The sequence below is a fragment of the Hypomesus nipponensis genome, chromosome 13 (assembly GCF_054491055.1).
Source record: "Hypomesus nipponensis isolate SF chromosome 13, ASM5449105v1, whole genome shotgun sequence".
In the NCBI taxonomy this organism is placed as follows: domain Eukaryota; kingdom Metazoa; phylum Chordata; class Actinopteri; order Osmeriformes; family Osmeridae; genus Hypomesus; species Hypomesus nipponensis.
In genome coordinates, this window is record NC_140373.1 from 9,923,447 (window position 1) to 9,938,156 (window position 14,710).

At 45.6% G+C, this 14,710-nt stretch overlaps 2 protein-coding genes across 3 annotated transcripts; both read right to left on the bottom strand.

Moving 5' to 3' along the window:
- Positions 1 to 23: 23 nt before the first annotated feature.
- Positions 24 to 6,572, bottom strand: LOC146259961 (circularly permutated Ras protein 1-like). Its single transcript, XM_084670694.1, has 21 exons — positions 6,488 to 6,572; positions 6,238 to 6,344; positions 5,689 to 5,916; positions 5,322 to 5,525; positions 5,036 to 5,200; positions 4,805 to 4,879; positions 4,608 to 4,681; positions 4,249 to 4,461; positions 4,097 to 4,138; positions 3,887 to 3,976; positions 3,566 to 3,717; positions 3,273 to 3,354; positions 3,040 to 3,170; positions 2,575 to 2,659; positions 2,379 to 2,485; positions 2,025 to 2,146; positions 1,710 to 1,827; positions 1,388 to 1,528; positions 918 to 1,011; positions 806 to 832; positions 24 to 596 (listed from the first exon to the last, which is right to left on the bottom strand). The coding sequence occupies exons 2-21, from the start codon at positions 6,326 to 6,328 to the stop codon at positions 519 to 521; spliced, it is 2,319 nt and encodes a 772-aa protein (XP_084526820.1). The 5' UTR covers positions 6,329 to 6,344; positions 6,488 to 6,572; the 3' UTR covers positions 24 to 518.
- Positions 6,573 to 7,131: 559 nt separating this feature from the next.
- On the bottom strand, positions 7,132 to 13,878 carry LOC146259962 (protein kinase C and casein kinase substrate in neurons protein 3-like). 2 transcript variants are annotated; one of them, XM_084670693.1, is made up of 10 exons: positions 13,695 to 13,878; positions 11,893 to 11,960; positions 11,536 to 11,692; positions 11,025 to 11,260; positions 10,488 to 10,643; positions 9,810 to 9,985; positions 9,057 to 9,177; positions 8,626 to 8,693; positions 8,268 to 8,347; positions 7,132 to 7,852 (listed from the first exon to the last, which is right to left on the bottom strand). In XM_084670693.1, the coding sequence occupies exons 2-10, from the start codon at positions 11,947 to 11,949 to the stop codon at positions 7,740 to 7,742; spliced, it is 1,164 nt and encodes a 387-aa protein (XP_084526819.1). In that variant the 5' UTR covers positions 11,950 to 11,960; positions 13,695 to 13,878; the 3' UTR covers positions 7,132 to 7,739. The 2 variants fall into 2 exon arrangements, with proteins under 2 accessions (XP_084526819.1, XP_084526818.1); XM_084670692.1 differs by lacking the exon at positions 13,695 to 13,878 and adding an exon at positions 13,304 to 13,471.
- Positions 13,879 to 14,710: the final 832 nt, after the last annotated feature.

Sequence of the window (14,710 nt, forward strand, 5' to 3'; positions counted from 1 at the left end):
GAACAACCAGATACAAAAAAAGATACAAATTTGTCATTTATTTTGTCATGAAGTCACCAACTGTCATATACGTAAATATACATGTAATAAAATGTGTTGGAAGCTTGAGAACAGCTAGTGTGAATAGTGGGTGTTTGCATTCCTCTCCCATGTGAATACAGTATGTGTTTCTGAGTCATGTTATTCTTCACTGTTCTGATCAGGATGAGAGCACAAGCTCAGCTAGAAGGAAGGTGTAAGATACACCCTCTTATCAACTGCCATGCAAGTGACAAAATGGTCTCCGTTTCAAGAATGGTTGTTTTTACAGTACAGAGTTCAATATTTACAGTTGATCCTTAATGCTAAGGCTACATGTGAGGTGTCACTGGTATGTCCATATTCATTGCCTGTGAGTAGAAGCCAATCCCTCATCATTCACTGCATTCAGACAAGAAACCAAGCAGAAACGTGCTGGTGTGGCTACCATTCTTGCTTTGTGCTAGTTCTGCAGTGACAAGGACCATTCCTGCTATGTGCTAGTTCTGCATTGACAAGGAGCCCCGGTTGGTGTTCTTCATTCCGAAGAGAAGTTCTGCACCCTGGTCTGTCAGGGTCTGATGAAGGAAAGAACATGACAATATATTACGATTTGACAGTACACTTAATAATGTCAATGTAGAAAATAATACATAAAAGTAGAAAGTCAGATCTTCTCCAAGGGCCCTCACGAAGACATCTTAGATTTGGTTTGACTTCCCTCCCCCCACAGACCCTTTAACTGAAAACATTCGAATACCATCTGTTTGTAGATGGTGATCATTACCTGTGAGTCGGAGAGTACAGATTGTTTCTGGAAAATAAGAGCAACGGTAATTAGGACAGTTTACAGTAGCTACAGTACGTCTGTTGTCATGGGGCCTAACATACACCCTTACCCTTGTGTAGTGGTGTAAACTGTTGTTTATAGGATCCATGGTTTTTACCCATGACTTGTAAATCTCGCTGTCCTCCACACTGCGATTATGCTCCCTGCAAAAGCAACCACAGAACAGTGTATACACTTCACAACAGCTTACTATACAATGTATCTACCACTATGTTTTTAAGACTTTCAATGTTACTGTGTATGTAAACTTGCAGTGAACATATGAACATGCATTATTTACTACTTAACATTATATAATAGTCAAATACCCACGCACACACACACGCACACGCACGCACGCGCGCACACACACACACACACACACACACACACACACACACACACACACACAGGCCCCTTGAGCACACTCTAGTGGCTGTGTCTCTCAGTCCTGCTCACTAATTAGCACTCATCCTCCGCACACACACTGGCAGCTTTGCCCCCCTCCCCCCTCCCCCCCGCCCCCATGCTGTTACTCACAGGGATCTCTCTAACAGTTTCATCTGCGCCTCCCCCTCTCTCCTGGCCTCCAGGAAGCGGCCCCTCACAGCCAGGGCAGCGCTAGCCTGGGACGAGTTGAGCTGGATGATTTCACAGGATAAGGAAGAGAGGACTGTCACACTAAGAGGGGGAAAGAAGGAGAGAAAAGGTTATCGTTTCATCTTATATGGCCTGTCAAGGACAGTTACTGAAATTGACCTACACATTCTGTAGATGAACCTATCCTTCGACATACACACACACACACACACACACACATACACACACAATAACAATGTGTGTTCAGGGTTTGTCCTCTCACCTGTCATCAGTCACTTCTCTGTCAACAGTCAGAACTCTGAGCATACTCCGTCCATCCATCTTTCTGTAACTGACCTGCAGCTGGATGGACACATGGCTGCCAGGAGCCAGGCCTGACACTGGACAGACAGACAGACAGACAGGGAGGAAGAGAGAGAGGCAGGGAGGAAGACAGAGAGACAGGCCGGCCGGCAAATTGGCCCACAGACCGAAACAAAGATAGCCATTTAATAGTCATTCAAATGATAGTCATCAAAAGAACAATCTGGTCTCAAATTCTGGAACTATAGTCTTCTGTTAATTTATCTCATTTCACCCTTCTGTTCTCTTGACTCGAGATCCCTGGGACCAAACTGGAAGGTGATTTCTGTGTCGGACACCACGTTCCCGACTTCTTTGGTTCCTCGGTGTCCTGCTTGTTTCTCTCCTCTAACACGTCTGGAGAATGAGCACACCATTTGTGAGGCTAGATCTGCAAACAACAGCTTTGCAAAAGTATCACCCCTATAACAACCTAGAAACCCCCACAGGAAACCATATCTAGAATTCTCAGTAGCTAATTCTTTACATATGGACAAATAATTGTTTTCAGATGTGACATGCCGCTATTTAATCTGCCTCGATATAAAAAAACGGGTGGTGCAAATGGTATTCGTTATGTAATTCTTACAGTGCCTTTGGGAGTAGCAAAGCAACACTACAGTGAGTGGCTATGGCCCTGTTCTCGATGATGTCCTCAAACACAGTGTGCAGTTGATGCGGGCTCGCTATCACCACCTAGGGATTTGAACAACAGACACCATAATGAAACACGGCTAGCTGTGGGTGAATTTTCGCAGCGCCCGGAAGTGTTGGTTTTCTCTCACGTCTCCCCCCGTTCGGTCTGCCAGTCTCCCCAGCTCATCCAGCCTGCAGTCTGTACCCTCCATGGACAACACCGACACCGTCACCCTGGGAAAGGCAGGATCGTTCAGGATCATTCTTTTGAAGATATATTTTGGCCTTTTTCCACTTCAATGGACAGATATAGAGATGGACAGGAAATGTATGGTGTGTTGGAGCAGGGAAACATCTAAAACGTGCAGGACAGGGGGTCCCAGAGGACCAGGGTTCAAGACCTCTGGGGTAGAGAGAGCGGGCAAGCCATGCAGAAATTGCCTGAGCTGGATTTGAACCGAGGCCCTTGCGTTAAGGCTTCAGCGTGTATGTTATATACACACCTATACCTGGTGAGCTACCCTCAGGTTCATTCATGAATTTTTTTTTACCATCAACTCTTCATGTATTCTTCTAGGACAAACAGTGAAATTGAGTTTTGTTGTTGTACAAACCCTTGGCAGGCCGCATACTCCCCCAGGTCTTGGTAGAAGATGGTGGAGGACAGAAGAGCACGGGCATCGCTGTCTTCCACTTCAAGATTACCCAGCCCTGTGTTGGCTTTCCCATCAGTACAGATTATAACCTGGGAGAAACACAAAAACACTGTCATCCAGAGTAGATGATCTCTTCTGAATAATATCAGAGTGATATCAAATGATAATGAGTTCTGGAGTTACTGATTTACCTTTGAACCTGGATGTCGAGAAGCCATTGCAATGGCCAGGACAGCAGCAGGACCTAGAGCTGTGGCTCCACTCTCTACCAATCTTGTAACACAAAAGAGAGGCGTTTTATGAGAAGGTCTCGAGTGAACCGGAAATTAAATCAGAACATAAAGTATGAACCATTGTTTCGCTCTACAGGGAGAACATTTTTGGAAAGATTCCGATTTTCCCTTGCAGCACCTTCTCTAAACCCCACTGTGAACAGTTAAAGTATTATTTTCAATGCAATTCCATCTTCTCCAGTGGTCCTCACCCCAGGACCTCTCTCTGTAGGTCGTCCCTGGTCCTGGAGAGGGGAGGTGGGCTGGGAAAGCTGAAGGCAGCCTCCTTCAGGTACTCGCTGTCCACCAGCTCAGCTTCCCACAGAAAACGTGAGCTGATCTTCTCATATCCATGCAGGGTCACCTGGCAACACAACACGTTCAAAACTGTGTTTGATTCATATAAATGTGTGTGTGTCTGTGGGTGCATGTGTGAGTGCGTGTGTGTGAAGGTGAAGTACCACAAACCTCACGCTTAATATTGCATCCGTAAACATAGCATGAACATGAAATGTGTTAAGTGACAACAGTACCTGGTTGTTGAAGGTGATGAGTCCCACGCGTGAGTGAGGTCGAGCCCCACTCAGTTTCTGAACACTCTGCATCACCGCTTCCTGAACACACTGGTTTGGAGAAATCCGCAGGAGTTAGAACAGAGGACAATAGGGTCAATCTGTGGTAAATTGACACCATGTGAGCTACTGGAGTCTATAAGGGTTTCCTCCAATCCAAACGCAGCTCACCTGAAGTCTTGACTTGTAGACGACATGGTGTCCTTCAAACACCTTGCAGACCAAGAAGAGGAAGGAGGAAAAATCCACAGGTGCATAGATGTGAAACACGCCAAACTTTGAGAACGCGCACGTCAAGGGAAAGGGCCGGTTCCAGACAGTACCTGGCAGGTCATGCTCATGGAGCCAGAGACGTCGATGCAGAAGATGAGCAGGGCGTCGTCAGGCGACACGATCTTGTCGTCAGGGGACAGGAGGAAGAGGCTGTCCTCGTCCCCGTTTGGGGGAAGGAGAGGCGGAGACGGGAGGGAGGGGGAGTCAGAGAGGGAGGGGGGTGGCGCTGGCTCCCATGACTGACAGAAATAACACCTCTCCACCTGTAGAGGAGACAAACCAGGAGGTCATCACCCGGATACGTTGTCACAGGTAGGGGAGGGCATCAGTGCTGTGACTGGTGACTTCAATCAGTGCATCAAATGGTTTGGGTATTTCGAGCATCTTATGTTCAAGTTTGTCACTGTACCACATTGTCATAGCAGGATTCCAGCACGGATCCACACTGAGAGCAGGAGGTGGGTTCTCCTTGGAGAGTGAACACTGTCATTGGACATACATACGACACAGGGCAGCAAGTTAGACCGGCCAAATATTCATGATACTGCATCAATAAGTAAAGATACAGTATTTTGGATCCACAAAACAAATGATTTATTTCCCAACCCTTTTCCTCTGAGAGCAGTCTTCCCAAACTGATAAGGATCACATTGGGATTCCCCGGGAGTGGTCCTTTATCTACTGATCACGAGTTGAATGGAAAAAGACATAAACGTTAAAACAATCCAATCCCAGAAAGGCTGTCAAGGTACTTGACATGAATTGTGCAGAGACAGAGAGAGATAGCGTGACAGCGTGACAGAGGGAGCCAAAGCAAAGGAAATAGCAGGAATGCACCTTTACTCAGGTCTTGTCGAGGAGCCTGTGGTGGTTTACTAGAGGAGGAGGAGGAGGAGGAAGAGGAGGAGGGGGATGGAGCATTGGAAGGCAACACGACCATGTAATCTGGGATCAAATTTAAGAACCATGGTCTAGGCGGGAGCGGCGGAGGTGTAGAAGAACCTAAAAACAAGAACAAACGATGGTCAGCGCCACTATAGAGAAATCTACCCAGCAACAGTACATTAATTTGTCCGACAACATCTTGGGAATGTGTCAGTAGAATGAATAATGAACAGATCACCAGACGTGGTCGGGGGCCTTATCTCCTCCTCGCCACCCTCTGACATAACGTAGGTGTATTCTGGATCACACGGGTCTTCCCCTGAGGCGTGATTGCTTGGCCCGCAGCCAGGAAAAGGGAAATTAGACGTCACGATTGGCTCAGAGCTCGTGGGTTGTAATTGAGCGTTTGTCTGTGATGGTCTCATGGTTGGTGGTAGAAGTGCTAGAAGAGTAGGTAAAAATAGTTAGCTTGCAGTCATCCTATTTTGTGTTTGTTTACAGCTGTATCTGTGAGAGAGGAAGCTAATTCAGGGTTAGCATGTTAATTTAATGTTTTCTTTATCTTCCCCACAATGAATATCACGCCCCGCATGGTAAAACACTACCTGGTCTACGAGTCGGCGTGAACTGTTGTGGCCGGGGCGTGCCAAGGTTGAGATGAAAGGCAGTATTCTCATACGGGGAGGAGGGGCTTGAGCCTTTTATCCCATTCTCGCTCTTTGTGCTGGGTGCTGGATGGGGGGCTAGGGGGGTTCTGAGTTCTGTGGAGGCCGCTGAAGGGGGAGGGGGGGGTGGGATGCGAGGACGAACTTTGTTGATAGGAGGCAGGAGGGCTGAAAGGAGGGCGGAGGAACAGATCACGTCTATGTTAAAAAAAAGTTGTCGTACTTGAAATGAAGTGAACATGGTGTGTCCCTGCCGGACAGACTGAGAGACAGTCTCTCTACACCAACTGTCTTCTGGAACACGGTCCAACTGGGACTCACACAAATGTCTTAAAAGAAGCAGAAATCTGAACTAAAGTGTAGAATAGAATGAATCTATGCATGTATATAACAAAAATACATGCATGTTGAAAATGGTAATTCAAAATCTATTGCATGCTTTGCTATTTAAATAGTAATATTATGAAGTGCAAGAATTTGAAACCTTACCTGAACGTTTAAAGGCATGTGGATTTGGTTTTTGGGCATCTTTCAGACTGGTTGATGGTGGAATATAGATACATTCACAAGCAAATTCCATTGGTGGCTTTTCTTAACTTTAAAAGCAGGAGACAATAGAATTACCAATGTGTCACGCACTCATATCTGTACAAAATATTTTTAAAATAGTCAATTTAAGTACACACACACACAACTTGCACACACACAAACACACACTCACACACGCAATATAACTTACAGTCTTAAGCTATTTAGCCCCCCTGCAGTTAATCTTGAACACTTGATTATTCTGCGCATAAGCCTCCTTGTATAAATTAGAAGTATTCTAGACAGCCTGTACATATACGAAACAGAACAAAACATCTACTTTTAAATAAGTTGTTAAACAAAAATGATACTTGAACTCCTCAGTCTACAGTACACTTTGTAAGCTACTTACCTGTACAAAGTCTTGAGAATACATCCATGGAGTTACTTCCTGTTTGAGTGTCTTTTGCGTCATTCTTCTGAAGATGATCCTAAACAACCTGCTCTACCGGATAGTCTCAGTTGACGTGCACTTGTAATATGTTGGTTAAGTGATAGCTTTCTTTGACATTGCTTAATCTAAATAACTTGTTATGTTATTTTCTGAGCGAATTACGTTTTTCTGATGTAATTTAAACGTAATTTCGACTTCTTTCATCCGACGGATCCGTCAGTGGGTCGAGCTATTTCTATAGTTCAATCTTTTGTAGTATGCAATTTTTTGGTCTCCCCTGTGCATCCACTGTTTCTAAAATGCGTTCACTGGAAGAGGTTACATTTACGGTTGGTAGTTAATCAGTAAAAATAGCGCGGTGTCCACCCTCACATGGTTTTACAGAAAAAGAAAAAATACAGTTTTTCAAAATGTCGAATGTTTATTTTCCAAATACAAGGGTGTCCTACAATCCCTAGGTGTAAACATAGGCAACATTTTGTTGACTGTATAATCAACACACAAATCACTGTAAACCAGTGCTTTGCCAAGGTGAAGGGTATAGCATACCTTTTATTGAAACTTGGTTAATAAATAATTTTAAAGAAGTGAAAGACACGGAACCTCGTTATCTCTTAACACGCCTTTTAACGCACAGACACAGCCCTTAGCACAGAAAGCAAAAGCACAACGCTTCGAAGTCATTCATAAGTTAATTCATTTCACCAGCTGTTAAACTCTTTTAGATTAGATTGTCACATAATTAATAATCATTTAATAAACTTTTTGGCTTGATTTAACTTGTGTCTCTTAAAACATTTAGAAAGGCTATCGGTGATGTTGCACATTGCACAATTGTGCAAAATACTACAACTACATTTGGGGATGTTGACATTAAAGGTTATTTCCTACAATCGACAGTATTAAAATGTTCAGGCACCAACAGTGAATGTTTCAACCAAGACATGCACACTTCGTGAAATACAAGACATGTCATTCGAAAATCGTTCAGTGTGGCACTATGACGTAATTACTGCACAAGCTCAACATAATTGGCTGGGTAGAAGCCCTCCCTCTCTTCATCCATCACTCCCCTGCACCACCCCTGCTCATCCTCTTCCTCCACCTTCAGGAAGACCTCCCCTTGGGCAGGGAAAAAAAGAGAAACACACGAGTCAGTCAGGTCCTCTGAGAAGGCAGTACACAGCCACATGTCCAGTTAGTGTTGCATACAGAACCCTCTTCACCACAGCATTTCTATATTAAATTCAGTATTTTGTTCATGCTTCTGCTAGTGTATTAGTACAAACCCCCGCCCCCTGAGATATAAAGTTATCCTCTACTATAATGTACGCTACTCTTGTAAAATGTGTCTCCCCCGGGTCTGGTGAAGCCTGTTAGTTCATGTTTGATTGCTTTTCTTCTGGCTAAACTTACTGTACTCTCCAGGGCTGACCATACAGATGCTGACCATACAGATGCTTACCATACAGTTTGAGTTTTGATACATGCATACTTATAGCTGCATGCATTTGGACGTCAGAACGTCACGGGTCACCTGCTCTGAACGACAGCTCGTCCCCCTCTTCTCCCACGTAGTTATACAGCGCTCTCACCTTCACTCCTCCGATCATCACCCTGGCCCAGCATGGGGGAGGGGAAGGCAGAGGGTCAGACACTGCTCAGACGTCTGTGATCGTTTACATCAGGGTTATGGAAAGGACACAGGTTTGAACCGCGTGTAGGTGATGACTGATGACAGACATTAAAACTGAACCAAAAACCGTGGGTTGAAATGAAAATATGGGTAGGGAATCGCATTGTGCAATGGGAACAGAATTTAACCTCTCTCTCTCTCACACACACACACAGACACACACACATACACTCTATGGTTCCAACTACAGCTAACTTACGGTCGGTCCAGTTGGCCCTTCTTGTCTCTCTTTTTCCTCTTCAGTCTTTTGACAGGCGGGACCCATTCCTGTTGGTACACACAGCAGGCAGAGCTCAGTCACTTCACCCCTCTGCAAACACCACACACCGAGACCACAACATGGTGTTATGTTGCCTCAGCAGGGTGTACAGCACATCCATGTTCTCCCTGCTTACCCTAACCCTCCTCACCTTCATACTTATTTTTAAGGGATTTGTAGACTCTCTACTAAGTATCAACACAAAACACTAAACTAAAACCCCACTTCCCCTAACTGTGGTGCACCAGGTCTTCAGCAGTGCAGCAGTTGATAAATGGCTGATTGCAAATAAGTTGCCAATAGAGTCTTTGGTTAGGGTATAGGATAGTAGGGTATGCATATGGGTTTGGTGCCATTTTCCAGTGGTTTACCTCAATCTGTGGCCAGTCAGTGGGCATGCCCGGACCATGGTTGTTCTTCCACCAGCGTAGGTCATCCTGCTCACTGATAGACATGAGGGTGTGGTGCAGCTCGCTATACACAGCCTTCACACTGCCCAAAGAAAACAGCACAGGGTCAGGGCTCCAGGGGGTGGCGTAGTCCCTAACCTAGCCACTTCTTATCCTCCCCAAATCAAAAAATCATGTAATTACAGTCAATTTGCACAGTTTGTCTTCCTATATGAGTTACCACTGCTCCACTGTATAAGTTGTTTTGTTGGTGACAGTGGTCTCTATTACGAGCTTGTCACCCTCTTCTGCCTAGGGTTAGTATGTGCACGCACATTTGTTCAGCTAGTTGCTAGCAGCTAGCAAAATAGATAGCTTCAGCACATGTCACTGTGCACTGCTATCACACTGGCAGAGAGAGCAAGTGGGGAACAGTGGCATGCCATGTTGCACGGCACATTCAGTAGAATGTGACACATGTCATGTCGTATAGGACATTATCATGCACACACACACCAATCACCACCCACATGTGTATACAGTGAGAGGAGGGAAGCGAGAATGAAAGGGTGAGTTTGTGCACGTGAGCAAGCAGGAAACACAGACAAAGAGAAGGAGAAAGAGAGCCAGAGAGGGGGGATAGAGAAATACAAGAGAGAGAAATAAAAAACATAGAAAAGGAGATTGAGAAATAAAAAGACAGAAAGAGAAAATAAAACCGTGTTCCCTGGTCACCTGTCATTGTTGGTGATGTCTAAGTGTCTGTGGATTGAGAGGAAGGCCTGTTTCAGGAAGCTGATCCTCTTCCTCTCCTCCTCCTGTGATTGGTCAAAAATTGCCTCCATCTCCTCCATGTAGCGGGGTGTGTAAGACGTGACTTCCTCCAACATCTTCTCGTACCGCTCGCGGACCTGTCCACCGTCCATAAAGAGCAAGTTTATGACCCGAACTCCCGACATACTGTAATGTCTCCTGCCTGACCACCCATAGATTCATGTTTCCTTTTAGGACGTAAACATATACAGATCAGCCCTCCAGGAGCCCCTATATGCTCACATGATTTGGTGTTAGATAAACAGAAAACTTGGTAACAATAACAGTTTTGAGACCTTTCCATAAAAGGGGGCACAACATGAAAAATAGTCCACACTCTCAGGGCTGAGAGGGTTCCAGCCAGCTCAGGGGGGGGTGGGGTGTGTGGGGGGGGGGGGCACACCTGTTCCAGTACCGTCTCTGGTATGTGTACATTGCAAAATATGTATGCCCTGGCTTGAGGTTTGAGGCAGGTGCATTAAAATAACCATGGCCTGATTTGAATCAGGAGTTCTGCGCTTGTCTTTAAGTTAAGTTCAACCTATCGCTGCTTATGCTTATGGGGCTATTCATCGATGATGCATCCTCCTCACTCCTCACTTTCTCCTTGTCCTCAGTGGCACGCTCCCTGGCCTCCTCCATCTTCTTCTGTTTCTCCGGGCTCAGCTCCGTGTTTTCCTTGGCCTGTTTCTCTCTGTCCACGGCTGTCTGCTCCTTCTGACAGGCCTTGTGGTACGCACCACAGGCCTTCTCCAGCTGGCACACACACACACACACACACACACAAACACACACACAGACCAGAGGACACAAAGTCAGTCCGCAAGTCTTAACTCAGAGCAGATCTGCTCTTACATGAATGCTACATCTTCCACTGAGAATAATGGACTCAGCTCGGCAGGGTGTGTCACTTACATTGGTGAGAGCTAAACAATGTGCCACTCCAACTCTAACTCTTGTCTAGCGAGGTTGTGTAGCTATGCTCGCATACAGTCAGGAAAGAACATACGCACGCACGCAAAGACAAACACACACAGACAGACAGGCAGACACACACAGACACACACACAGACATTCATACACAGAATGAACACAACGTAAAACAAATGAAGAGTGATGTACAGCAGGTGACCAGACCTTTGTCATCCTCTTGGACCAGGGTTTCTGCGCTCGGGAGAACTCTGTCTTGTTCTGGTACGTCTCGCGGAACCCACAGAACATCTTCCGGGGGAACGTCTCTTTCTGCCAGATCTTCACCCTGTCCCCGTCTTCCACCGTGAGCGACTGGGCGATGGCGGCGTGGAGAACGGCCAGGCGCTCAGTGGAGGAGAAGAAACATTGCCACGCCCTCATCAGAGAGCCATAGAGGGGCCCTAGCGATGGAGAGAAGAGACAGGGTGAAATCTCAATCATTTAGTTTCAGATAGGAACTAAACTAAGTTCTGGATCTTTCTTTCATATGTGCATATTACGTAAAGTATCCATTTCATGGTGTTGTACCGGTGAACCCTTTGAAAGATGCTTACATCCATCTACTTGTGAAAATGAAATACAGACATCAATGTTGGAGTTCATACTAGTTCAGTCTCTGGTTATTCCAGATTCTTCTAGTTCGTCTTTGTAGTCCTTGTGGCCCTGGGGGACTTACGGGAGTCCACTATGGCCTTCCACTTGCTGCTCCACTGGCTGAGCTGCAGGGAGTAGTGCTTCTCCACCTTGGCCCTCTCCAGGAAGCAAGCCATGATGTCGTTACACGCCTGGTGGGACTGGTCGGTGCGCCGCACGGTGCGCTCATAGTTCCCTGGCTGAGGAGGAGGAAGAAGAAGAGGAAGAAGAGGAGGAGCAAGAGGAGGAGCAAGAGGAAGAGGAGGAAGAGGAGGAGTCCAGAGGAGGTGGAGGAAGAGGAGGGTGAGGAGAAGGAAGAAGGTGTGGTTACAAAATGCAGGAACTGGCAGTGTCCTGCTGTCTGTCTGTGTGTGCGTGTGCATGTCTCAGACATTCTCACCATCCAGAAGCTCTGCTTCTTCCCATCCTCAGGGGGCTCTTTGGGCAGGGTTGTCATTATTTAGATGTCTTTGAAGAAGAGAGGAACATACAGTCATCATGTATCATCAGGGTGTCTATGCCCAAGTCAGACCTTATAGAACACAAAAGCGTGGCAAGGATATGCAACATAGCCCTGTGACAGTGTCTGTGACAGCGGTGTTCACATTGCAGATAATGCAATGACTGATGAAGCCAATGTTGACCATAAATACAATTTTCATATGTCAACATCAAATACAATATTTACATGCATACCATATTCAAATAGATAGCAAATATCCATTGCATCAGTGAAAAGTGATCCAGCTAATTGGATGGCAATAAAACTGAATGAACCTAGCAACCGCACAACACAGCGTGAGTGAGTTGACTCGGCTGCCAACCAGTTTAGAAGGCACGTTTATTTATACTGTACGTTGCTTACAGATTTCAATCCCCAGCGTGAGTAAGGGGTGTGGCATGCTGGGGAGCGGAATTTACAGGCCGGAATCTGACAGCAGGAATAGAACACCCACTCCGGCATTCTTCCTGCTTCGCTCCCAAAATAAACAGCAGGGAAAGGTCATCTTTCCCTTCTTACTGACGCTCTGCCTATTAGCGCAACCGTCTCTCCCGCTCTCACTCTCACTACTGTCTGGTTTGTGGAAAACCTGACGACAAAAGTGAGAGCAGTGGGAGCTCTTTGCTTCTGTGAACACACAATGGTAAAAGGGTGTCACTGGATCCGCCGAAGAAAATAAAGTTTTGTCTTATGATTGAGCGATAGTTGAGATAGGGGTCGAACAAGGTTTTGTACATAATCGCACTTAGAGAGACACATTTGGGTTCAGACTATTTTAGTCTGGCCATAACACGTTGTAACTTTCCTGTTGAAGCGATAATAATTTCCTCTTTGAGAAACTGGCTAACCACACCTCATCACAAGACTTAATCAGAGGAGAGAAACTCTCAATAGCAGTCTCTCTCCACCCCCCCCCCCCTCTCTCTCTCTCTCTCTCTCTCTCTCTCTCTCTCTCTCTCTCTCTCTCTCGGTCCCAGCTGGCCCTCTGTCAGATAAAAGCCTTGTGTTGATAAAGGCGGCCATCTTATAATTATTTCTTGATCTATGTCACAACTATTTCGACTTCTTCTGGATCAAAGTCACAGTCAAACGTCACCCCTTCTTGTTACCATGTCAGTTCCAGGAGGGAGAAGGTGAGATGTATGACAAGTGTCAACTAATGAGCCTCTCCTCTCAAACGTATACAACACCGAGCATTGCAGACCACCTATTTACTATCATTCAAATTCAAGCCAAAGTCACAAGCATTGAGAACGCACACTCATAATAAAAACAGAACAAAACATGCTCGGAACTAACTGTCACTTACATTTCTTTCTGAATCAGCTGTGATTATTCAAGTGGATCACTTGTTACGTTTAAAGGGCCGTTCAGACTCTCTCGCCCCCTCTCTCTCTCTCTCTCTCTCTCTCTCTCTCTCTCTCTCTCTCTCTCTCTCTCTCTCTCTCTCTCTCTCTCTCTCTCCAGCTGCCCTCTGTCTGTGTGCCTCGTCCCACCACACATGCTCCCAACTCCTCACTCACTGTCTGACCCAGTTTCCCCCCCAGCACTTAAAGTTACACACACCGTAATGATCTGAGAGAGGGAATGAGTCACCGCCCAGCATGACCACGACTGACACAAAACAGAGCATTTGCATGAAAGTCACACAAGCAAAGCGATTGCAACGACGGTAAAGGGGCTGAAAATAGGAATCTTACCCTGGAGTTGTTCACTGGTGGCTGAGGCGGTTTTATCCTTTCGTCCGTTCCAAAATGTCTTCTCCCTATTCTCTGTGGTTATTCCTTCACTTCTCACCCATCCCGTGTTTCTCCTTTGTTGTTTTGTGAACTCAAGTTCCCCCCAACTGTCAAGTAACAATTTTGTTTTCTCCTACCCACCCATACTTTCCCCCTCTCTCTATCTCTATCTCTCTCTCTCTTTCTCTCTGTCTCTCCACCCCTAGTGTATATTTCCAAAAACAGCTGGAGGGAACCCCCTCCTTCTCATCCCTTTTTCCCTCCCTCTCTCAATATGGTGCTAATGAACTATAGTGTCGACACGTTAAAGGAGGCCAAGGAGAATGTAAACTTCATTTCAACCCTCGACTGGTCACAGCCAAGTGTCAGTGTGGCACCGCATCATGTGAGCATATTAGTGTGTGTGTGTGTGTGTGTGTGTGTGTGTGTGTGTGTGTGTGTGTGTGTGAGGGCCCTTCAACAATAACATAAATCTTGTGAATTTTTCCACAACTCTTGTCTCAGAAGTTGCCTTTGAGGATGATTTAAGTGCAGAATATACCTTATACGTATTGGATATATCTCTATATATCTGGTCATTGACCAGTTCTGTACATATCCACTGCTTTTAAAACCAACCAATGAAAATCCACTGCATCTAAAACCAGTCAGTGAATCCAGAAATGACTGCACTCAATTCCTCTAATTTCTCTGTTTTGACTCACAACACACACACACCCACAAACACACACACTGAACAAAGCCGTCCTGTCTTTTATTAGAGTGAGCTCTCAAACGTAATTCAGAGCATATTGATACAGAAGTTTGAACATATCAAAGGCCCTTATCTTGCTAGTCTACAATAATCCTGTACATGTGGACAATCTGTTGTAGAGCCCTAGGGGACCAACCACTCCACGCCAGGCTGGATTAGATCCTAATGAGAAACCTCATGAAAACAGTTAGGAAAGTATTTTTAAATGAAAAAAGAAAGACAT